The sequence below is a fragment of the Coptis chinensis genome, chromosome 7 (genome assembly GCF_015680905.1).
Source record: "Coptis chinensis isolate HL-2020 chromosome 7, ASM1568090v1, whole genome shotgun sequence".
NCBI lineage: Eukaryota > Viridiplantae > Streptophyta > Magnoliopsida > Ranunculales > Ranunculaceae > Coptis > Coptis chinensis.
In genome coordinates, this window is record NC_141462.1 from 90,437,030 (window position 1) to 90,462,143 (window position 25,114).

The following is a 25,114-nucleotide window of genomic DNA, read 5'->3' on the forward strand; positions in this document are numbered from 1 at the left end:
TCAAATGATTTTAAAGTGCTTGATTCGCCAATGATACCAACATACTATATACTCAACGTGCCAGTAGTGACATGATCCACAACAAATCCCACACAATCTAAATAAATTAAATGAAAAACAAAGAACTTGAATCGAATGTGTAACTTCAAGTGTTAAAAATCCCTGTTCCTGGCATATCCCAGTTTACAAATTTCAGCAAAAGTTAGCTATAACGGTGTTGATTGTACCTGTAACCATAGTACAAAATATCAAACTATGGATATTTATCAATATTCAATTTTTGGATATGTATCGTGGATATATCTTCCTCTTTGAGGATATTTAACATTATTTCACATACAAATATCATTGATATATCTAAAATATCGACAAATATCATATATATTGTCAATATTTCTTAATATATCATAATACATTATTTATATTTATTTGAAATATAATAGTAAATATTAAATAAAATTGTTATATATACAAAATATCGTAAAATATCACAAAATATCACAAATATCGTTTAAATATCACCAATATTTACAGTCATATATATCTCTAAACATATCGTGATATTTATATATCTTTTTTTGAAATTTGAATAGATATTCCCAAATATCGTGATATATTGAGATATTTTGTACTATGCCTGTAACCATTTATCAAAGTCACCATTTATGAAATGACAAAAGCATGCTCCTGCAGGGGCCATAAAGGGAAGACACTTTCCTAAAGTTAGGGCTGGATATCTAACCTCCAATTTCATCCAGTCTCTTACTATGCTACAGACAAGCTTTCCCCAAGGTTCTTGAACCCACTGAAGCACTAGAGATCAAAGGGACCTCCGTGACTTGTGAAGTACTGCTCTGAGTTACTAAACAAAATCATAGCAACGCATTACAGATCCTCATCAATTGGAATAGTAAACACAAAACAAACTCATGGGTTAAGTGAGTTTTCAAGTCCATTACACCCTTAAGAGCATTCCCAATATAGGTGGTTTTGGAGGGTTTGTGACTATAGTCACCAGTTTTTGTGGCTGACTTGTTAACTAGTGACTATTTTCCCCAATTGAAATCAAAATGAAACCTTTCACCAAGATAGTGGTTGACTTGTTAATTTCAAACGGAATGTTAGATTTTGCATCGTGTGTTTTTTTTTAAAAAAATCAATTTTTTTTCCAGACGGAATGTTTCATTCTATCTCGCGTGTTTTTTTGGGGTTTTTTTTTTTTAACTTCAGACAAAATACCAAACGGGATGTTACATTCCGTCTCGATCAAAAAACCTCCGAACGGAATCCAACATCCTGACCAAGATTTTTTTTTCACCTTTGCTTTGGGCAGTTTAACCTTGTTTTTCACCAAGAGGGGAAATACTGCATACGTGGAGGTAATAAGAGGGGGAATATATTGACTTGCATTGGAAATGCTCCCCCTCCCCAATGTAGACCCAAACCGAAACAATCCCACAACAAAGGCATCATATTGTGTACCAGCATTGAAATCAGACAAACCATACAATCTCACATTGAGATTAAGAAGTTCATCTCCAACACCAATTCATGATAATTTCAAACATTTTAGTCACTGGTTCTAAGCAAATAGTTGCTGTTCCCTCATCACATTTTTGTCTTGCTGGTTTTCCCTGAATTTTGATTATCAAGTTAAATCAGACAAAAATGAAATTCTGGAAATGAAATCAATACGCAAAATGGTAATATCAGAATAAATTCAAAACAAACACCACAGTAGTAAATATGTAAAACAAATTGGGCACTAAAGCATCCTTTTTCATTTCAACTAGATAAATACTAACAACGTTAAACCCATAACTATCTATTCCATTCATTTACAAACTTCCAATCAAACTGTTTTTCTTCCACAACCAATACCCACCACTAATAAACTTGGTCACGCACTTTTGGTACAATCAGCTTCTTCACAATTTTCTTAATGTTAGAAACTGTGGCTTCAGTAGCACCGCTGAAGCCGCCCTTTTTAACCCCTTGATGAATAAACCAAATAGTGGGGAAGGAATAAACCTCCAAGTCTCTAATAACTGAAGTTAGTTCAGGGTTACTGGAATTAAGTATGATAAACATCAGTTTATCTTCTTCATATTCTTGAAGCAACTTATTTAGAGAAGGTTCGATTGAAGTGCAAAGTTCTGATGCATGATGAAAGTAAACTATGGATATTTTACCAGAATTGTGACCAGAAAGAGATTCTTTACACAGTTTTCCACGAATTGCCAATATGTGCACAACTATAAAATGATTTCAGAGGCTTGATTCACCATTGAACTATTACCTCTCATCCCTTCACACGTGTCAGACTGTCAGGTGGTGCCACAATAGTTTTCATGTGATACCCTTCTCATGTGATACCAAGTTTTCAGACTGTCAGGTGGTGCCACACATGTCAGACTTACTGAAACGGAGTACATAATAAGCTAAAAGTTTCCACTATTACCTGTGATTCTTGGAGGAATCGTGAATCAAACACATCCTTTGTTGGTTATCCACAACATTGCAGACTCTTAATCTCAAGTCTTTTTCTGTAAAGACCTTCTGCAGCGGAAAATAATCAATACTGAGCATACCATTAGCTCTGAGACTCCCAGCCTGAGGTAGGATGGTTGTGCTTATACATTTATATATGATTATTTTGTCTGATTCAATGGGAGATTCCAGCAGGCGTATGGACATCACCTTTGGAAAGTTACCAACACAGGTCAGTATGAGAAGATGCAAGCGTGTGTTTTTTCTAACCAAAGGGACTCATTTTTCCAAACTCCAACTGGACTCAAGGTTTTCAATCTTGCCTACACTGCTATTTGGTACAGGTTTTTTGGTCCTGCCTGTATTTCTTCAGGTTTAGGGTTTGATTGAGTGAGTGACCAGACAAACCAAGTGCTTATAAATTAGCCCTACCCTTTACCGCAAGTTTGTGCCAAGCCTACCAAGGTTCTTACTAAACAACCTAAGCTCGGAACCCTCAGATATTCAAGCTACTAGCATTATCAAAATGTTCAAAGCCATTAACCAAGGAAAAGACTGTCGAACAGACTTGCAGATGATAGATAAAACAAAAATCAAAGTTATAGAAAGAGGGTACCTGCATAACAATTCCAATATGATGCAATCAAAATAAGTAAAAAAGCAATTCTTAACAGGACAAAAATCCAATTAACACGCCCTTCATTGACAAAGCACTACCTGAACAGGTAGCACAATGAGGCAATGCAACTACTGAAAATTTCACATCAAAACAACGATGCTTTAAGTTTTGAACTCAACTTGCCTGTGGCGACACAAAATTCACTATAAATCTTACCTCTGATCTCTTCATATGTGCGCAGAGAGTTTTCTTGTGATTACATCATTTCTCAACTTAAAACCTCCTGCAACTGAGTACATAGGCTAAAGTCCCAAAAATTCCACAGATTGCAGACACTTAATCCCAAGTCCACTTCTGTAAAGACCTTGCTAAAAGACCACTTCAACTGCAATAAAAAAAAAAATTAAATGAAAGCTTAAGACATACATTGCTTTACTTGACTAAAAACAAAACAGCACTAACAACCCTTGTGCCCAGGCCTTCAATGAGAGAGGCTCTCACTAAACAACCTAAGCTTGGGACCCTCCTCAGATTCATGGTACTAGCATTATCAAGATGTTCAAAGCCATTAACCAAGGAAAAGCTGTCGAACAGACTTGCAGATGATAGATAAAACAAAAATTCAAAATCATCAGAACAAGAATAACTGCGTACCAATGCCATTCTGATGCAAATCAATTCTTAATGGGATAAAAATCCCATTAACGCACCCTTCATAAGCACTGCCTGAACAAGGCTGACACAACCACTGAAAATTTCACATCAAAATGATTATGTTTGAAAATTTGAACTCAACTTGCCAGTAGTGACACAACATCCACAATAAATACCAAACAAACAAAGAATTTAAATGAACTCAAATGACTGAACGTGTAATTTCAAATGCTCAAAGCCCATGATCCTGGCATAGCCACTAACGCTCCATGAAATTACGTAATTTCACATGTTCTAATAACTTTATCTTACAATTCTAAAAATATATTACCGATTCGATTGTGAGAATGTATAGCCATAACCATGTATCAAACGACAAAAAAAAATGTATCAAACGACAAAATCCAGCGGAAGCTAGGAAGGGAAGAGATTTGCCTAAGGATCTGGCTGGCCATTGCCCACCCATCACATTCACACAGAGTCTCTTCAACCTTCATCAGACAAGTTTCCCCAAGGCTCTTGAATCCACAAACCATGAGAGACCCAGTTGTGAAGGCTCTGGTTCTGTCAACCTAAGATGATTACAGATACTAAGGTGATAAGGTAATTGGGAAGTGCTGAGAGATCTGCATGGGCACCACGATACCAGTTCAAGTCTCTGCAAAAGGTATGGTTCTTTCATTTATTCGTTTTCTACGTTATGGGGGGGGGGGACATGTTCAGAAATCACCGGATAGGAGGGCAGTGCCACCCTGAAACAAGGTGTCCCTACATATGTCACTCTCGAGTTCCCTTCATAACATAATGATCATGATGGCAACAAAAACAATGCTAATGATGATCAAGTACAAAACAAACTCTTGGATAAAAATTTACCAAGTCATCCTAGGTTAAGGAGTTCAGGTCCATAAATTCAAGTACTAATGCTTTTACTTGTGACCTAGCATTAATAATTCCACATACCAATTAGTCATACTATCTACACATACATTCTATTAGACTGCTACATCTATAGCAGTACAATCAAACCAACACTAGTAACTGCTCTAAATAAATCCAACAATAGAAAAAAGATGTCAGAACAGGGGATTTTACTGTCTGGAGAACACCAAACTGAAGGAACTAACATACTGACGAGATAACAATACCCAAAACTGGCCATCAATCAATCCTACATGACTTATAAACATAATGTTACTACAAATACAAGACCCTAAATATAGAATAACAATTAAGTACATAGAAAAGAAAAACATCAATGACAAAACATTGACCACAACAAATTCCTTTTTAATTGACTACAAGAGTTAATCAGGAAAAACTCAGTATTTTAAGGCACCTATAGCCAGAACCCTAAACACAAACATAGCAACCACATGAGGAGCTTTCAACCGCGCCCGATAAAAGATCATCATTGAAGATACCTCAAAACAAGCACACTGGCTAAAGCAAGTTCCCCAAACAGCTAATTATTTGAGAAATACATCTGAACTACCTAACACAAGAAACTACCCAACAAATAACAGAAATGTAAATCTCTTATTGAAGTTTTCACGGGAATAGTGAGCTAAGTATAGTCTATCTTTCACTATTAGAATAGATTAGTTATGTCAGGGACGAACATACACCACACTTAGAGTTGCTTGATTTCTGGTCAGCTTTTCTAGTCTCAAATCATGTAGAGACTACAACATATAAAACTCAACTCAAAAGCATATGAACCAAATAGTTTCAAGCCAAATACATCCTTAAATGAATTGTTTCCCCTCTATGTACACCACAACAAACAGGGGATTCAAATTTCAAAAAGAACAAAAAAGTGTATGCAAACAACACCCCACATCAATGGTGGGATTATTCATGTGTGCCAGTAGAATTGACATTTTACAAAGTCACAAACTCACAACAGGTTAATTAGCTCATCTCCAAAGCCAGTTCATGATAATTTCTCATATTTAGTTGCAATATATACACTAGTTCTCTACAAATACCTGCTACTACATCATCACATTTCTGTCTTTCTGGTTTCTTCCTAATTTAAGTTATCAACACAAATAAATCAGACACAATGAAATGAAATTCAGGATATGAAATCAATGCACATAATGGATATTTCAAAATGGAATAAATCACAAACAAAGTAAGAATGAAAAGAGATTTAACCATCCTATTCTAATTGGGTAAACAGAACAGAAATACAAATTTTAGAACACCCAATTAACTATTCCATTCACAAGCACAAACAGTATTTCTACAACCAACTAACATTACCGACAATTCACAACATAACAAAACCCTGAAATGAAACAAACCCCAACACAAAAACATATTCAAGAGCTAGTAAACTTAGTAACCGCCTTGGTACCCTCAGAGACAGCATGCTTAGCCAATTCACCAGGAAGAACAAGACGAACAGCAGTCTGAATCTCCCGAGAAGTGATGGTGGGCTTCTTGTTGTACCTTGCAAGTCTTGAAGATTCCTGAGCCAGCTTCTCAAAGATATCATTAATGAAACTGTTCATGATACCCATTGCCTTGCTGGAGATACCAATATCAGGGTGGACTTGTTTGAGAACCTTGAAGATGTAGATCTTGTAGGTCTCCACATTCTTCTTTGACCTCTTCTTCTTCTTGTCTGCGGATGCGGCTCCACCGGCTTCCTTGGGCAGTTTCTTTCCGGCCTTGGGCTTCTTCTCTGCTGGAGCCTTTTCAGCCTTCTTCTCTTCAGTGGGTTTCTCTGCTGCTGGTTTCTTCTCTGCGGGCTTCTTCTCTGCTCTTGGGGCCATTGGAAATTTTGTTGCAGAAAATTGAGAGGCGTGAATTTGAGGGTTTGAAGAAAGGGTGAAGATTGGAATGAGTATTGTATAGGTGTGGGGTTGGTATTTATAGAGAAAGTGAAATTGGGTTGATTGGATTTTTATGGTTGGCACGGATCGATGAGTTGGCGTCTTGAGAAACGTTGATCGGACTATTGCTAGAAACTTTAGTTTTTCTGTTTATAAAGGCACGTGGTCCGTGAATTGTTTTGATTAGTTTTGTAATATAAACGCGGATTGGTGACATGGCAGTGGTTTGGACCATAGATTCAACATGCATAGAACAACTGGGTATAAACGGTGTGGATGCACATAGGTACAAATGTGGGCTGACATTTTCGGCTCGTGTGGGCTTAGACCCACGATTTATTGTTTGGATTCGGCCTTTGTTATTTTGAACCCGACTCGTATTCTGAAATCGTGACCAACTTGAACCCGACCCGAACCAAAAATTTATAAGTACCATACTTGCGCTCACAAATTACAACCTCTCTGTCACTCTATGCGATTTTTGTCACTCTCATCACTTTTGTTGTTTTGCTTTGCTCTTCATCATGTTTTTCCATAAGATAAAATATTCAAAGTACCAATTGGTACTAATTTTTTCTGTTGGAGTAGTATCGAAATCAAAAAATTTGTTTTCAAATAAATAGATATAGATAGTACCAATTGATATTATTTATCTGTTATAGTAGTATCGAAATCAACAGACTAATTTCAATATATAAACTGCATAAGTATGAAGGGATAGCAAAGAACATAGATAAAATTTCATACTTCATAAGTGAATAATAAATTGTTTAAGAGTAGCATGACAACTATAACAATATTACATCTTTTAAACAAACAATTAATCCTAGTATGGTGCACAAGTGCTTCATCGACAATTTGAAGATCAATCCCAGCCTGGATTACATCTTCATCCACTATTGATAAGTAAAGTTTTAATAACTAAAAAACAATAGATTAGAGATGGGAAAACAATACTTATCAATATATAAAACTCTCAAAATCATGTGATAGAGAGGAGAGTAGTCATGTTCGAACCACTCTTGTTTGTACGTATTTAACATAGATTTAGACTATACAACTATTCAATAATGAAAAAGCAATTTATAATATGAAAACATTAGATAAAATATACGAAATAGTAGATTTAAATGAGAGAAAGATAATTAGAGAGGTAATCCACTACGCGATTCGATTCGATTGGCTATTAGTTTAGTCATCGAATCGCTTTTCATTTATCCCTAGTAAACAACCTACATCTCTATAGTCATTGTCTAACTAGCATGAGAGATTAGCACCCCCACAAATCTCTTTGATGGGGTTTCTAATCTCTAGCCCTTTGTTATGAGTTTTATCTCTAGAGACTCACAACAAAGGACTTGAAACTCTATTGCAAAAACAATAACAACTAATTACTAATCATCATCACGTGGCTTCATAAACCCCTTCTAATAGAGGTTTAGCTTTGTGTCATAGGATTCATATCAACTAAACAATAAGAATAAGACATTAAAGTAAAATAACTAAGCTTTTATTGATGGTTTTAATGGTGGCTACAAACTCTAATTATAAACTACACTAAACTAAACTATTCTAAATAAAGGGGAGAAAGAGAACCTTAATTATAACTAAACTAATGGGAAAGAAGGGAGGAAGGAGATAATAAGTTTAGCTTTAACTCTCTTTATATAGGAGAGGGTTATAATTATATTTTCGTGCATGGGCCAAAAAAGGGGACTTTGGGCCTCTAATGTGAGCCCAAAGTCCATTAGGTTAAGTCTAAAAAGGCCACAACTGTTGAAAATTACTTCAATACACTTTTTGTCCACTTTTACATCTCTGATTGGGACAAGACTGGGTCCATTGGAAAGTTATTCTGAGTCGATCATTTTGACATAAAGTAAGCCTAATTTCAATGCTCGAGTCCAAAGATACGCTTATTTGAAGTTTTGTTGACTTTTATGTTCTTTTTCTACCCGAATTAACTGACTTCTCAGATTTGACTGGGCTTGAAAAAACTTTTCCTTTTTGATTCTTGGGCTTTAAACATAGAACTCTTCTAGCAATCATTTTGACTCGTTTTCCACGCAAAATGACATACATCTTTAAGCACATAAACAGATTCAAGACATGAAATACACAAAAACACGTAAACAGTACTAACTCTTATTTATTATAAACATAATTGACCTAAATGTAATATTATTAAAAAGTTTAAACTACACTTTTGGGTGTTTATCAATAACCCCCAAATAGCATTTTGCTTGTCCTTAAGCAAATATGATAAATAAAAATAGATAAGTTATCACACCCCGAATTTCGACAAAATTCGGAAAATAATATTTGTTCCCGATTCTTCGATTTTCAAGGTGTGATGCACTCTCAACTTCCAAAAACCATAAACAGTTTAAATATGTGGATAATTAAAAACCAATAAAAATTTCAAATTAAACAAAAGTCCTCTTCATTACAAAAATTCACAAATCAGATTAGGTTACAAATCTCCTTTCAATAACTCGCGATCTTTATATTAATTAAAATTACAAATGAAAATACAAAAACATTGTCTCAACTGAAAATCTATTTCACCTTAAGGGAAAACAAAACTTATCATGAAATGCGACGCTAACGCAAACCACAACCAGCAACCAACCTTCTTCAATACTAAACCTGTCAAGACTTATCAACTATGTTCATTTAATGAACACACCCGATAAGCAAACATACAAATCGGGTTAGCATTATAAACAATACTGGTGTGAGTAGCCCTAAAATACAAATCATACTAATACATATGTATGCACAATCCATAAGGCAGTTAGTTCCTCCACTGAGGCGCTTTAACTTCCAACGACTAATACAACATTCTTAATCACAATAATTAAAAGGCAGGTAGTTCCTCCACTGAGGCGCATTAGCTCCAATCCGTACTAAATCAACTGTATCTAATAATAGAATAACCAAACTAAAACTTACTTTATACTTACACTGGTGTAAGCCAAATCACAGAGTGGGTCACCCCTGCATAAATAATCAATTCAACCCACCACTATACCAAAACAGGACATCCCTAACAGTCAGAAACCGTTACTAAAAAGATTTGTAACGGTTTTATCTGTTCAACAGATTTGAAGCGTTGCTAATTCGTTATTAATATTCGTTACGGTTTATAACCGTTAAATAATTATTTATTGTAACGGTTTCTAACCGTTACTAAAATATTTACTAACGGTTTTCTTTGCTCAATTGTATTACTCTTTAGCAACGGTTTTATAAAATTAGTAACGTTTTTTGGTATTACTCTTTTTTAACATCAGTAACGGTTTTATAACATTAGTAACGCTTTTTTATGTTACTCTTTTTTAACATCAGTAATGGTTTTATAAAAATAATAACGTTTTTTTGTGTTACTCTTTTCTAACATTAGTAACGGTTTTATAAAGTTAGTAACGCTTTTTTTATGTTACTATTTTCTAACATTAGTAACGCTTTTATAAAGTTAGTAACGCTTTTTGTGTTATTCTTTTCTAACATTAGTAATGCTTTTTTGTGTTACTTATTGCAAAGCTTAGTAATGGTGAAGAATCGTTACAAAACTATTTCATATGTAAAAAAAAAAAAAATTCCCCAAAACCACCCCCCCTCCCTTTTTGGGAGACTACTTAACCTGCATAAAGATGCCCCCACTTATTGGGTATTTTACAACCGTCCATAATATAAACAAGAAATCTTACAAGTACATCCAATCACATAATCTTTTATTAAAATAACATCACCAAAACGTCTTTCATAAATAGGACTTGCCATGAATGAAATACACACTGTTTTCCAAATCAATGGGACTTGTCCTTAAACTCAAGCTCTCACATCATTTGTACAAAACTAGCACCTTCAGTAGTTGTAAGCATCAGGGGATGACTTTGGGATGGTATCATCAGAAAATTCCCTTTCATCCTATACACCAATAGAAATAAATAAAAAGGAGTCGAGCAGTAGAAAACAAATATGTATATATAGATATATACTTATATCATATTCTTAAGTAGTAGCTCCTTATACTCAAACTACGGAATTCAGAAAACAGAGTGTGGTAGCATAATTCTTAAGTAGCAGTATGTTTTGTCCCTTCCAAGAGATCGGAAAGTTTAGTATTTATTTTCACTGGTCCAACAACCAAACTCACAAAAAATGTGGCAACAGGGTCTCATACTCCTAACAATATGAGCAATTCAAACTCCAATAAACCTGTTCCATTTGAGCGGTCTTCAAAGATCCTACTTTTTGACATCTTTTTTGTGCCTTCTAGAAAAATATTTGATGCAAGGAGGTGTTCTCTCGTCTCATATACAACCCTGCAGACTCTATTAATTCCATGGGAAGAGTAAGAAAACAGTTCTATTGATTATTACTAAAGAAGCTCATGGAGTCCAAAAAAAGCTATATGCTGAAGATTACTGACCACTACTAGTGTGTATCTACGGGTATGATCATACTATTTGCAACAATTCTTTAAGGTTAAATAGCTAAACAAAGTAAAAAAAACAAACAAAATCATTCACAACAATTCTTTGGAGCTTTCAAGAAATTTTCGCAAACACGACACCTTATACAGCAGTTTGTACTTGAGCAGATTCTAGAACGAGATTAGCGTATTTGTAAGCACGCTAAAAGAGAGTGCCTTGGTGTTTTCAATAACTGTCGCACTGCAAGTCGATCGAGAAGAAAGGGAGTGAGTTGGAAAGGGCTAGCCGACAAAGACGAAATGAATGCTTAGCGGGAGGAACACCGTTGAACACTTACATATTCACATGATTGGGTTCCATGACAACAGTTTCCTCGACTTGGAATCAATCTTTAAGGGCGTCAAGCTTTGAATTTCGCGACAAGATTCACTATCCATCTTTCAGCCTCGCCATAAGTCATATTCAACTTTTCCGCAAGTGTTAAATGGCCGATATAAATGAAAAGACAGATGAATGGACACCAATTTCTGCGACGCCACAAATTACTAGATCTAACAAAGTGAAACTAATTTACATATAAAACCGATTCTTCAAGTCCCATTTAATTACCTTATATCAATGCACCGATGTATTTGCACTAAGTTTCAAATATGAAAAGGCGGGCATTTTCGGAGAAACTCATCCCTCAAAGGTACCGTAGTAAAGTTGCCTTCTTCAACACGTTTTCCCAAGAAAGGATCATTCAATATAACCCGCACGAGTCCGAGATTCAAAGGCGTAAAAATATTTCGAGAGACATGCAGAGCGTAAGCATAAAATGCAACGGAAACAATCACAAACACATAAAATAGCATCAAGCTTATGTAAAGATCACGGATGCATATCTTCTCCCCACCAAACAATTACTAAAAGCATAGGTACAAGCACGCACACCTAGAAGGTTTCAAGTGATGCAATCGGTCAGAATGCTTGATGGGTGTCGTATTCTACTGAAAACATCCCCGTCAAACAAGTAGTCATTCTATATGAACAACTTACATGGAAAGATGGCTAACTAGTTGTAGCAGAATCGCAACCCTACACACATATTCAAGACAGCCTTAGACTAGATACTATATATTCAAGTTTTGAGGACATATTACTGAACGAAGTTATCTTATATCAATTCCAGTGAACAGATCATGCTTTGTGTGAACTTGCGCATTCTCCTAATCCAACCTAAAAAAGGCAAGTTTGGAACCATTCATGCACCTATTACATTTAAAATGTAAAATCTGCTTTTTCAGAGCAGTTCCGCGGCTAACTAAATCTATGGCCAAAGACCATCATTTGTGGGCATACCTCAAAATTGAATGTTTACTGGCATTCATAGAGATGAGGAAAAATTAATTGAAGATTAAAGGTACCTCGCAGATTCCTCTTTGAAAATCTTCATAGATTGCTTGTCAAGCAACGCAAAGAGCTCCCCACCAGGACAGAAGTCTGTTATCAAGGATGATCTAGATGTGATATTATTTCCCTTTCGATACATGCCCGATGAACTTGCGCATACATAACATGATCTGCGTCAAGTAACAACAAGAAGTATCAAGATGTCCTCTTCACAAACTTAAAACCTTTAAAGAACATATTGTGATTTTCTGTGAAACAGCATGATATACAGTATTCCCATTATGATAATCTGCCATTTTTTCGACCCATGGGTGTCAAAAATCGACATATGGAAAATTTATCAACCATCGAAATTTCAACCCAAATTAGCATTTTGGCAGTTGGCTGTTTACAACTTTACATCCCACTGTTAGCAGTGATATGCTACAAACAGATAATATTGTGAACCCTAAACCATAAAAATGCTAAATTCAGTACCTTGTTACGATTCAACATTTCCAATTTGTCCATCGCCTTCATGGCATATAATTCACCTGTGCCTTGCAATTGTACCAAATGAACACTGCAGCACCCACCCCCGAAATAAAGCATTCACATTTAGCATCACATGCAATCATGATAAGGGTACACAATTAGATACACAAAACCAGTAAAAATAATTCTTTAGCTCTACAATGATAATGTTTTACCAGACACCTGGCTATGTATAACAACATCAAGCAACCCTCAGATACTAGACCATATAGGAACATCACCCACCTTCTGAATTGCTATACCAGAATAGATGCCTGAGTTGAGCTGTCCAGAGGTAGGGCCATACGCACGAGACAAACCAGAACTGACAGAAAGTCAAGAAGAAGCAGGTGGGCCAGAAGGTACAGTGTTTGAACTCTGCCTTGATTGATTTTGCCATGGAAACTTAACAAAATCCTGAGATTTAACAAGTAAACAATATAAAACAGATGCCAAATGAAAAAATCGCATACAAAACATGCAGAAAAAGTAAAATGTATACCTCATAAACTCTCTGTTGTGAATGGGACGGGCGACCAGGTTTAGGGCGAAAAGACTCTGGTACTACACCCATCGGGCCTTGTGTATATGTACTAGCATCAAAATATGAAGCCCCAACACCTTCCCTATGCTTCCTCCTAACAGCAAGCTGGCCACCTATCTCCACATCAATTGTTTGTAGCGCCTGCGACAATATGCATTTACACAGTATTAACACCCAACAAACTAGACTCCTTAACTGCTCACAGACCCAACACCTTCCCTATGCTTTCTACTTCCGTTTGAGTGGGTGTTTTCCGTCTTTTATTTAAACATTAACTAACTACGCTAACATCCTAGTTTTTGGAATATGCAAACTTTTCCTTGAATTACTATCTCCAAGTACTAAAGAAAGACAAAGCTCTATAGGTATCACAACGAAACACTAGTGATTGTTTTCTAACTTGTTAGATAAATATAGAAATGCAGGGAATTAGAGGTCCATGTCCTTTGAAATGAAGAATAACAGACTATGCAATCTGTTTAGAAACCTTAAAACCAGTGTTCATAAAAACAAAACAAATATATATATGAAAAAACTTAAAGAGGATCGGACTGAGATAATTAACGTTAAGCCACAACAATATTTATTTTCAAGTTTCAACCAAGTAGGACCATGCCAATTAACGTTGATCACTTTGGATTGTTTTTCATCTGAGCAGTGATTCCCTAGAGTAGTGCCTCCAACTCTTCCAACTATGATTGATCTCCAAATTCTTTGGCTCTAACTAAAAGTGCCAAGCAACATGAGCTCGCATTTATACCTGAACTTCCGATAAACATCAAGAACGTTACTGGCATTTTCGTCTATTTTCCAAATTAAATTTAGCTTCAAGATTCTTTCAATGAGATTAACAGGTGCACAATGCAACAAACTCTTCTTTATACTTACGAAGCGCATGTAATGCTTAGTGAAGCTATAAAAGAATCAGTAACATAAAGGCATTCAATAATTTGCACGGGGATTTTCCCCATCACAATTTTTTCAAAGAAGCACTCTATCAATAAAAGGTACCTCTGTGCTAGTGGTAAAAGTGATATTATAATGCTAAAAAGTAAGAAATTACCATGTTGAAGAGTTGTTGCACGGACCCGGCACCCCTCGTGCCATAACGGACTAACATGTACAAGTAAAATAATATTGTCAAGGTAGTTCATTGGCATTTGGAAATGGGTTGAGCTAATGAATTAATCCAAGTACGCAGCAGCATGTTCGATTGACGTTTGAGGATGTAGAGGTCATGTGTGCCTCCGAATCAAGATTCAGGTTTAGCAAGATGCATGATTATGATGTGGAACTCTGAAGTTGTCACATTGTGAGCTGGAATAGTGGAACAGATTAAGTTTTTACTTGGACATAAAGCTTCACATAAATAAAAGATGTGAAGGAATAACGATTTGATTATTTCACTGAACTTTTCGTTAACACATTTTGATTGGAAATACTCTTTTGTTAGATGATTAAAACTGTCATCTTCTAATTCTTCTTGCAGTAATAACGATTCTATTTATTATGGGCTGAAGAGGGCTAACGGATCCACAAGCCTTCTTGTCTAACAAGAAAAGGTTGTTTTCACTGTTCAGACACACAAAGCAAGTCAGCAACAAGCCAACAACCCACAAATATTTGTAAAACCCTACATCAAAAGAATGGGTTTTAAGTTTAAACATCAGAATCATGAGTTGGTACAGGAGAGCATTGCTTGGAATCACCTCATTTCACAATCTCACTTCAACTACTCAACTTTATGGTAAGACTATTATTCCTACTTGTAAGCCTACTACTTCTAGTTTTCAAAGATATTACAATGTAGAACAAAATCAAGACTATATTAAGTTTAAAAAAACAAAGAGATGGGTTGTATATGCTACTCTTGGTTATGGGATTGTGGTTAGTACTCTATGTTATCATGGTATCGAAAATGTACAAAGAGGATCGGACTGAGATAATTGTACGAAAAGCAACCAAATATTCTAATAGTTAATAGACACTCAACTAGAGCCATTGCTTGAGCAGCATCCTGCCTCTTCCAATACTCCTCTGTACTACCTCAAACAAATTGAACATGAGTCAGGTATAAGTATCTAAATACCATAGTGATAGCTCAAAACTCAAACTCCAACTTGACTGAGTAATTGACTATCAGGCGTTTACTTTGATTTGTGAAACTTTAATGACTGGAAAAGTTTAAGATAACCATATACCGTATTACCGTCCCTCAAATTATGAAGGTGAAAACACATATAAAGGATGGTATCTAATCATATAGCCGATAAACTTGTTCAGTAGATATGCGAGGCTTACCAATCTCCAAAAACATCGTTGGTGCACTGACGATAGGTCCGTGATGGGTAGCCTCCAAAGTAATCTACAAAAAAGGGAAAATATCATGAAATAAAGTTTTATATTAACATAGAAAAATGTACTGTAAGAGTAAACAAATCAAATAGCCAGTAAACACGCTACTGCTCAAATGCTACACAAGCTTCTAAAAAGTCTAGAAGGTAGGGAAAATAACAAAAACTCAACAGGCAGAACCTCCTCATCTCCATCAGCTCTATTGACTCCACCTTTAGTTCGAGAATCCCAACGTTCAATGGAAAACAGTCCAAGGCTCCACCATCCTCCCTCCTCCTTTATCCGGGCTTGGGACCGGCAGTGCAAACCAATTATATTGATTTGCACAGGCGGAGTTAAAAATGGGTTAGTACTTTCTTCAACCCAAGCATACAAATACTGCAATCAAATTTAATAAATAGATATAGTACGAACATATTAACGTCAATACTCATCCATACCAAAAAAAGACCATAAGTTTGTCAAGTCACTATGACATCCATATTAAACAAAAAACAAACGACATTCAAAACATAAAGTAACCAAACCATACTAAAAAATTCCAAGTTCAAAAAGTTTGCATATCCCAAACAACTTATTAAGAAAACTGCATCCTTGACTCTAGCCAAATTAAAGGACCTCCTGCATTAAAGCCATCCAAAAATCTAACTCCATCTTGGGGCCCATCGTAAACAAGAGCATCACCAACCAAGACTTCCTCTATGTAGACCTTTTTCTCACCTGCGAGAACTTTTCTGCCATTGCAATCTCTAGCTGTCTCTGTCATGACATACCCCTTAGCAACCACTACACCATCTCTATCTAATAAAGATACATTTGGTGAAGAACCAAGCGCCCCAGAAGGAGGATTCAAATTAGCAAACATATTTATCAAGTTTTGTTGAGTCGAGTGACGAATAGAACTAGAACTGACTTCAGTTTCTGGTGTTGTTGGGCCGCACGGTGGTTGAGCAATCGATGGTCCATTGTTTTTGACAGCCTTAAGTACATCCTGACACAATTTATAGTAACAATTGGTTATACATAATGATATTGTATGCAATAAAGCACAAGTGCAAACTGCAAACTCACCTTTAACACGCCCATGACATTAGCTAAGGAAGACTTCACCTCATTCATTTCCCCCTTCAACTCAGAATTGGATGAAGAGCTTGCTTGCTGCAATAATGCCTTGGCAATACCTGTACGTTGCAATTGCTTCTTAGACTTGTTCGAGCTGATTCCATGAGTTCTACTCCCTTTGTTGGGCCCAAAGACTTTAGACAACTCATCATTATCGAAGTCTACTTCCATTACATTGCCCTCACCACCCGCGCTTGCTTCTTTTGTTCTTTTATGAGAAGCCTCCACTTGTTCCTACAATATTAACCACCGATATGAGTAATACAATATGCAACATAGTCTATATACAATACCAACACACCGGTAAGTTTAAGCTTCAATGTTATTAGAACTTACATAATGGGTCCGAGCGCTCGCTAATATAGTTCCATCACGATGCTCATGTCCTTTTTTCCAACTATCTACCCGTCCATGTTTTATGCTAGGATCTTCTTTATCCTACAAAAAAATCCTTAATAGTTGTTAGCATAACGTGATAAGAAATCATTAGTGCAAGAATAGACACCTACCATTTTATCCAGTTTATGGGCATATGTGTCCCGCCCATTAGTATGTCGATATATGTTCTTTTTGGCATTCTCTGCATTCTTTGCGTTTCTAGCTCTCACTTCAGCGGTACTCTCATTTCTAACAAACGCAACCCAATGATTTGGGTCCTTACCATCTGGGCATGCTACAATAGCTTCTTCCACGCTCTTGCACTTACGCAAAATCTCTTTCCGCAGGGCATACTTTGCTAATCTGAACTTTTGGGGAAAGTCCTTTTCAACTTCTCGGCGTGCCGTTGCTTGGGGAACATTAGGTTCAAATTCTTCCTACATGAACAAAGTGACTTTTGTTCATTTCATATTAAGTAAATTTCCATACATAGGGCTGGACAACATGTAGATATAGGATTTGAAAAACATACTAATATTCAAGAATAATGGATGCTATCATCAAAATTAAATTACATGTAAACCTTACCATTAATTTATTCCAGACATTATCCTTGAAGCTTCCATCTATTTTCCTCCAATCCTTGTAATGAATTGGAATATTGATCGAACATAAATACCAACCCGGGTATTCCATTTGGCATGGTTAAGACCCACAGCAATGCCATCCTCATTGAACTCTATAGGAAACTTGGTAATCGTTGGTGAGTTTCCCAAAGGTCGAGATGTCCGAGAGTCCGAAGTTGAATTATGAGATGGAGTGGGACTGAACTCGAAGGTGGGAAGCAATAGGTTGAGATTGACTGGTGCCATTATTAAATAGCCTACTATATGATAAAAAAAATGTTAGAACAAATAGGTAAAACTAGGATACCACAAAAAAATGACAAAGTTCAAAAGTATACATTTATAGAGACTATTCTTGATTAAAAAAAAAGGATAAAAAACAACTCAAACACACCTTTCACCCAACTGCACAAACAAACTTCAAAATAGAAAGATTTTATATATCTAAAAGTAGAAAATGAGAAGTTCGCATGCAACTAAAAATCTCACAATATAATAGTGCAACTATTACAATCAGGTTAGACTTTCCATCAACGGTTGCAAATTAGGTTGGTCCTCAAGAATAGATTGGAAGTCAGTTGGTGCATCTAGTTCATCAACTCGACTTGTCAATTGCCTAGGCGAATTTATGACTACCCACCAGTTAGGATTTCTCAAATCCTTCGAGTAAAACACCTGACTAGCCTCAAAAGTAAGAATCACCGGCTCATCAAAGTACTGATCAACATTCTTTAGCCTATTGAGATTAACCATCACCAAATTAGAATCTGGACAAAGTTTACAACCATTGGTCTTGTCCTCCACCCTCACCCAATTGCAGTAAAAGACAACATGCTGGAAGGTCGTATAGTCCAACTCTATTATCTGTTTGATAACCCCATACCACTTAGTTGATGCATCAATGGGATTTTTGTCTTTCCTACTCGACATAAACGCAGTGATTGCTTCCATGCAAACACCACTATCTTGTGTGGAAACGGTTTCGTCATGCGACCTAGTAGAGAACACAAAACCATTAACACGGTACTTTTTATATGTTTTAGCTTTGAACAATGGTCCTTGGACAAATCACCATAAGTCACAATCTGTGTCTTTTGCAGCGAACAACTGTGAAGTAAAAAAAAACGACAATTAGAAAGATAAAATTAAAATACTAATTGTAATATCCTACAAAACTAAATTATATATAAAACAATACCTTGTCATATAACCACACAATAAACTCAGTCTGTATCTCCACTTCTATCTTTGCTACCATTTTTCTTCTGGCACGTGCAGTTGCTTGCAAGGCACGATATTCACTACAATTTGTTTATGCAGTTTGACACGACTATTTATTACAACTTTTTAGACTAGTAAATGTTTGAGTCAAATCTATCAAAAAAAAAAAATCAAACCTGTAATGTTCATCAAGCTTTTCAATGTGGAGTCAAAAAAAGAACCCACCCCACGGATTTGTATCCATTGTTCCTTGCCTAGGATCACAGCTTTTACCCTAAAGTATAGGCCCTTCATCACTATACTCTCCATCTTCATCTAGAAACGCCTCACGAGTAGCTTTGTGATTTCCATCCCAAGAATTTGGCATGTACTCCATAGCATACCTAACAGATTTCGGAAACAATATAGGACTCCATGAATGGAGCCTTCAACATAACGTTTATTGCTCGTAATATTTTTACACTCCTTCATTGCCCTATTAAAATAAAGAAAACCAAAATTGTACTTTGTAGTTTCGTCGATAATAATTGCCACTAAATAAGAAATAAAAGTAAAGGCATTTTACATACCGTTCAAATGGATACATCCACCTAGGATACACAGGTCCACAAATCAGCCCTTCATCAGCCAAATGCACCAAGAGGTGGATGCTGATATCAAAGAAAGCGGTTGGAAAATACTTTTCCAATACACAATGCCTCTGCAACCATGTATTTGGCATCTTGGATTTCCTTTCGGATTAAGACTTTCGAACATAGAAGATTAAAAAATAAGCTAATCTGATGAATAGCTCTACGCAAATCGCGGTGTTTTGGCAAAGCGTGTTGAAGCAAAACTGGAAGCAAATAACACATAATCACATGATAGTCATGTGATTTCATTGTAAGCAAACCAGGAGGACTCAAAGTGACAACGTTTTTTAAGTTCGATGAAAAACTTGTAGGAAGCTTCAAGTTCTTCAAAATTGTGTAGAACTCAAGCTTCTCATCTTTATTCAAGACAAATGGGGCTTTTGGTTTAACATATCTCCCTGTGATTGGGTATGTTTGCATCCATTGACCACTATGGATCCCTATTTTCTTCAAATCCTCTCGTGCATGAACTGTGTCCTTTGTTTTGTCTTTCTTGTCAAGAATCACATTTATTATGTGTTCTGCCACGTTCTTCTCATCGTGCATCACGTTAATAACATGTCGAATTTTATGCTTCAGCCAATATTCCAGTTCAAAGAAAATAGACCTTTTATACCATGCTTCAGTAACTTCATAATCTTCATCATCTTCATCATCTCCAATAGCAACCACATCCACATCATCTATACTCCGTTTGGTACCTTTTAATACTTTCCCAGGTACATAATGGACACGACTTAACATTTTCTCAATTACTTCTCCCTTTAACCTTGGCGGAGGAGGGTTTAACTCTTTTGTCTTAAGTCTTAAATACTTGCCTTGCCTAAATGGGTGATCAAATTTAAGAAACATCCGGTAATTTGTATAGACGATCTTCCTTGCGTTCCAAAGATGCATAGACGGAGTTTCATCACCACAAATAGGACAGGCTTTGTAACCATGTGTTACACAGCCTGATAAATTGCCATACGCTGGTAAATCATGAATGCCCCACATCAACATAGCCCTCAAAGTAAAATGCTCCTGTTTGTGCATGTCATAAGTCGCCACCCCTTCTTTCCATAACTGTTGTAACTCATCAACTAGTGGTCTAAGGAATACATCGATGTTTTGACTCGGTGCCTTCGGCCCAGGTATTAACAACAACATCATATGGAACTCAGATTTCATACACAAAGACGGTGGCAGATTATAAGGCACCACGAAAACAGGCCAACAACTATAACCAGTGGATTGAACACCACGTGGATTGAATCCATCAGTTGCAATTCCAAGCCAAACATTACGCCCTTGCTTAGCAAAATTTGGCCAATCATCTTTACATGTCTTCCACTGAAGCGAGTCGATTGGATGCCTCATATAATTCCAAGAAGGTGTCGCTCTACTGTGCCATGTCATTTCACGAGCTATCCATGGTATAGTGTACAACCTTTTGAGTCTAGGAATCAAAGGGAAATGTCTCAATACTTTTCTCGCCTCTTTTGTTTCTTTCTTCCCCGATTTCCCCTCCTTTACTTTGTACCTAGGAGTTTCACATTGAGGACACACCGTCAAATCAGCTTCAGTCTTATAATATAGCATACAGTTATTTTCACACGCATCTATGCACTCAGCTTTCATTCCAAGATCTTTCAACATTGCCTTCATTGCAGGATACTTAGAAGGTAAAGTGTTTCCATCTGGCAACCATGTTTTCAACATAGACAAAAGCGCGGTCACACTATTTCCCGACCAATTATATTGTTTCTTCAAGTGATGGAGGTCCACAGCTGCTGAAAGGGTTGTGACAGGAGCCTCACATGAGGGGTATAATTTTTCTTCTTCTTTTTTCTTATATTCATTGTACCTCTTACCCAAATCAGGTTCTAGAACAATAGGTGGTTCAACATCTTCGGCTTGACTTCCATCGCCTCCACTCAAATCACCCACTAATTCTTCATGCATGCCATAAGCAACATCAACAAAATTCCCTATCCCTAGTCCTTCCTCACTATTTTCTTCTTCAACTCGGTTTACCATTTGATCCTTATATGGGTTCTCACCATGTAAAACCCATACACGATATGTTGATTCTATACCGTTATGAATCAAATGTTTTCTAACTATATCATATGCAAACCTTTTCCTATTTCGACATTTGTTACATGGGCAAGGACACGTGGTCGACGTTTCGTCTTTGCCACTAGTGAATAGAATAAAATCGGAAACCCCCTGCCTATACACACTCCCAAGTTTGTCATTTTCATTCATCCAATCTTTTGGAATCGGTTGAGACATCCTGCAAGTAGCACATCAAGTAAACACAAGGAACAAGTGATAGGGTCGATGTCATTTCCTACTAGCCCGACTTTTAGCACTATCTGTTTATGAAAATTTGATGCACGTTCTATAAATATTGAACTATCTCGGTAAACAAGCTAAACGGTGCCTACATTTTAACCATTAAATTGCTAAACATGATCAGATGTACTTCAATTGGTAAACACAATTAGATACGAACTACTTTGGCACTGGAAGGATTAAGTGTGGACTGATTTCAAACGCTTTACTTTGAAGGCATTATAACATATAAGCACAAGTGTGGACTGATTTCAAATGCTTTACTTTGAAGGCATTATAACATATAAGCACAGAATGCAAGACAAAATAAAAATGGAACAGGGTTGAACCCCAACACCCCCCACACACACACACACACACATGCAACCATAAATAAAGTTATAACATAAAGTACAAGCACCAACCATTCTAAACATGCAAATTTTCAAAACGTTGCTAACAGGTTAAAATTTACAACCCAATAACAAACAAGCTAAAGCTAAATAACCCAAGTACACGAAAAGTAGTGGCAAAAATGTTAAAGTTGTATAAAGACTTCTCATTCCCCCCCAAAAATGTTAAGATAATTACCTGAAATTCAGTCTTAAAAAAATATAAATATATGCTATCGGTTTGCACATATATACAAACTCATGTAGTTCATTGTAGATTTTATTCCAAAGGCTCGGCCAATAGGATGCGGACTGTCAAATCACTTCGATACAAGTTTGAAAATTTTGAACCTGCTTCAAATATGAGTATGAATTTCAAAAAGAGATACTTTGTGTGCCAGTTCAGATTTCATCTATTAAAACCCACAGTTGCCAGAAACAAGACATGGGTTATTCTTTGTTTAAATATTTCAACCCATTCCAACATGAACTCTAGAAAACCCTATCCACACTATCTAACTCCATAAAAAAGGGAGTTAGATACTACTAACAATCTAACAATCCACAAACCAATGCTGACAATGGGTAGCTTTAATCCTATTATGTGGGATGATAACTGGACGGTTGTTACATTAGATGGGAGTCTATACAACTTACCCAAGATAGATGGAGTCAAAATTTCATCTCCAATCACCAAGGAACAACCTAGAATCGTGACAAGCAAGAGCATAACTTGAGCCACTTTACTTTTCTCCAGCTTTTCTTTTATTTTTTGGGCTCTCCTTAACTGGTTTGATGGTGTATCTACAAGGAAAACTAAAGGGCTCGTACACTAGGCTTCAGTATATTTTAGCATAACAAGTTCAGTAATGCCTAAGGTGCTTGTTTGGCATGCTTCAACAGCACATACTTCTCAGTAGTGTGTGTCAGGTGTACATGGATGGATAACCAAGAAAACTTATTTGAAGAACACAAGATATCAAATAAAAATTGAAATTTTTCGTTGTATTTCAAAATAAATGTCATACCTTTGGTTATAACTTAAGCAAACTAGCACAGAAATTACTTGCAGTTGTGGATTAAACACCTAGGGCAGTGTGAAAAAAAAGCATAAAAGTGGAAATTAGATAATGAAAATTAACTGACCCGTATAAGAAGAAGGAAAAGGAAGAGAAAACTACTGGATGTCGGTGGCGGCAGAAGTGTTTATTTGGTTGAGCGAGAGAGAGGCGTTGGAAAAACAATAAGAGGGGATGAAACATATAAGAGAGAGAAGAGAGAAGAGCGCGATTTTTTCTTTTTTCCCTCTCGCCCAAAATTCTAATTTTGGACTTTATTTAGTTTCTATTATATATATATATATATATATATATATATATATATATATATATATATATATATTTTTTTTTTTTTTTTTTCGCTAATCTAGTTTCTATTATCTTAACCATAACCTTTACGGTTTCCTGTCAAAACAAAACTTTATAAATACGTTACAAATTAATTCTCAAATCCGGGAAAATTAACTAACACATTATTTGCAATTTTAACGCTAAATAAACGTTAGAAATTTAGTTACGCCTAAAAAGCGTTAGTAAACAAAAAAAGTGTGCGTTACTGATTTTCTGTTTTGGTGTAGTGCACCATTCTGCAGGACCATTGTGAATGTAACATAAATTACAATAAAACATTTATTAGAGCTTTAAGGTACAATTTGTTATATCATCACAATTATTGTTTGGAGTTTCTTCAAGTGTCTCTATAATCACGTCGTCTCTATATCTTACCTAGTTTTCCTAGCTACCACAATCGCTACCCAACGCCGAACATGTACATCCACATGCCTCCCCTCACATAATGAACCACTCCGTGCATAGCTACCTTAAGCGGGATATCGCATACCAGGTAACCCTCGCACGATAAAAGTCATTATGTGAGTATTGCCACTATTTGGCATAAAATATCACGTGTCTCGTTCTAATTTTGCGAACAGAATAATCAAGCCACTATTCGGCTACGATTGCCCTACAACAAAAGGGTCAATCCACATCTCATATATACACCCTATATATGGGCCAATCATATCACATACGCCCATCACAAGGGCCAAATCCTCTGAGTTGTGATAGCTAGGTTCTAGGAAATATTTTCGTTATGTAATTTATTCAGGTGTCATACATTCATGTCTCATAATAATTCTTGTTCTATCTCATGACAGTATACTTAATTGTACTGAAGCTCAACGTTTCTCGTTATAATAAAATCCACATTATCACGTGCCAATACTATTCATTGTACGATATCCAAGCATCTCTATATCAAATCTCAAAACTTATTATTTCACGTGCCAATCATATATTGCACTACACCATATGGAATATCTCAAGCCTTCATACATATTACAATTCATTTAAGTAGCAACTCATAATAGTAATCAATCAGGTAATATATTCGTTCACTATATTTATGTGAACTCAATTCCCCATCAAAGGCACACATTATTTCCATTTGTGCACACTATAAATAGTAAACCAATAATCAAAATATATGTCTATTCTACCAATGTCAAAAT

General features: G+C 36.1%; 1 protein-coding gene and 1 pseudogene across 2 annotated transcripts in view; both read right to left on the reverse strand.

Moving 5' to 3' along the window:
* Window positions 1-5,965: 5,965 nt before the first annotated feature.
* Window positions 5,966-6,627, reverse strand: LOC147489885 (histone H2B.3 pseudogene; annotated as a pseudogene). Its single transcript, XR_015201306.1, has one exon. The product of XR_015201306.1 is annotated as a histone H2B.3 pseudogene (transcript).
* A 12,849-nt stretch (window positions 6,628-19,476) lies between these two features.
* LOC147489886 (uncharacterized) overlaps window positions 19,477-25,114 on the reverse strand; it is a 30,687-nt gene continuing 25,049 nt past the window's right edge. The window contains exons 2-4 of the mRNA XM_086574759.1: window positions 20,063-22,112; window positions 19,772-19,902; window positions 19,477-19,585 (exon numbers count right to left, since the gene is read on the reverse strand). Coding sequence (XP_086430885.1) covers window positions 19,477-19,585; window positions 19,772-19,902; window positions 20,063-22,112 — 2,290 coding nt within the window. The remainder of the gene's footprint in view (window positions 19,586-19,771; window positions 19,903-20,062; window positions 22,113-25,114) is intronic.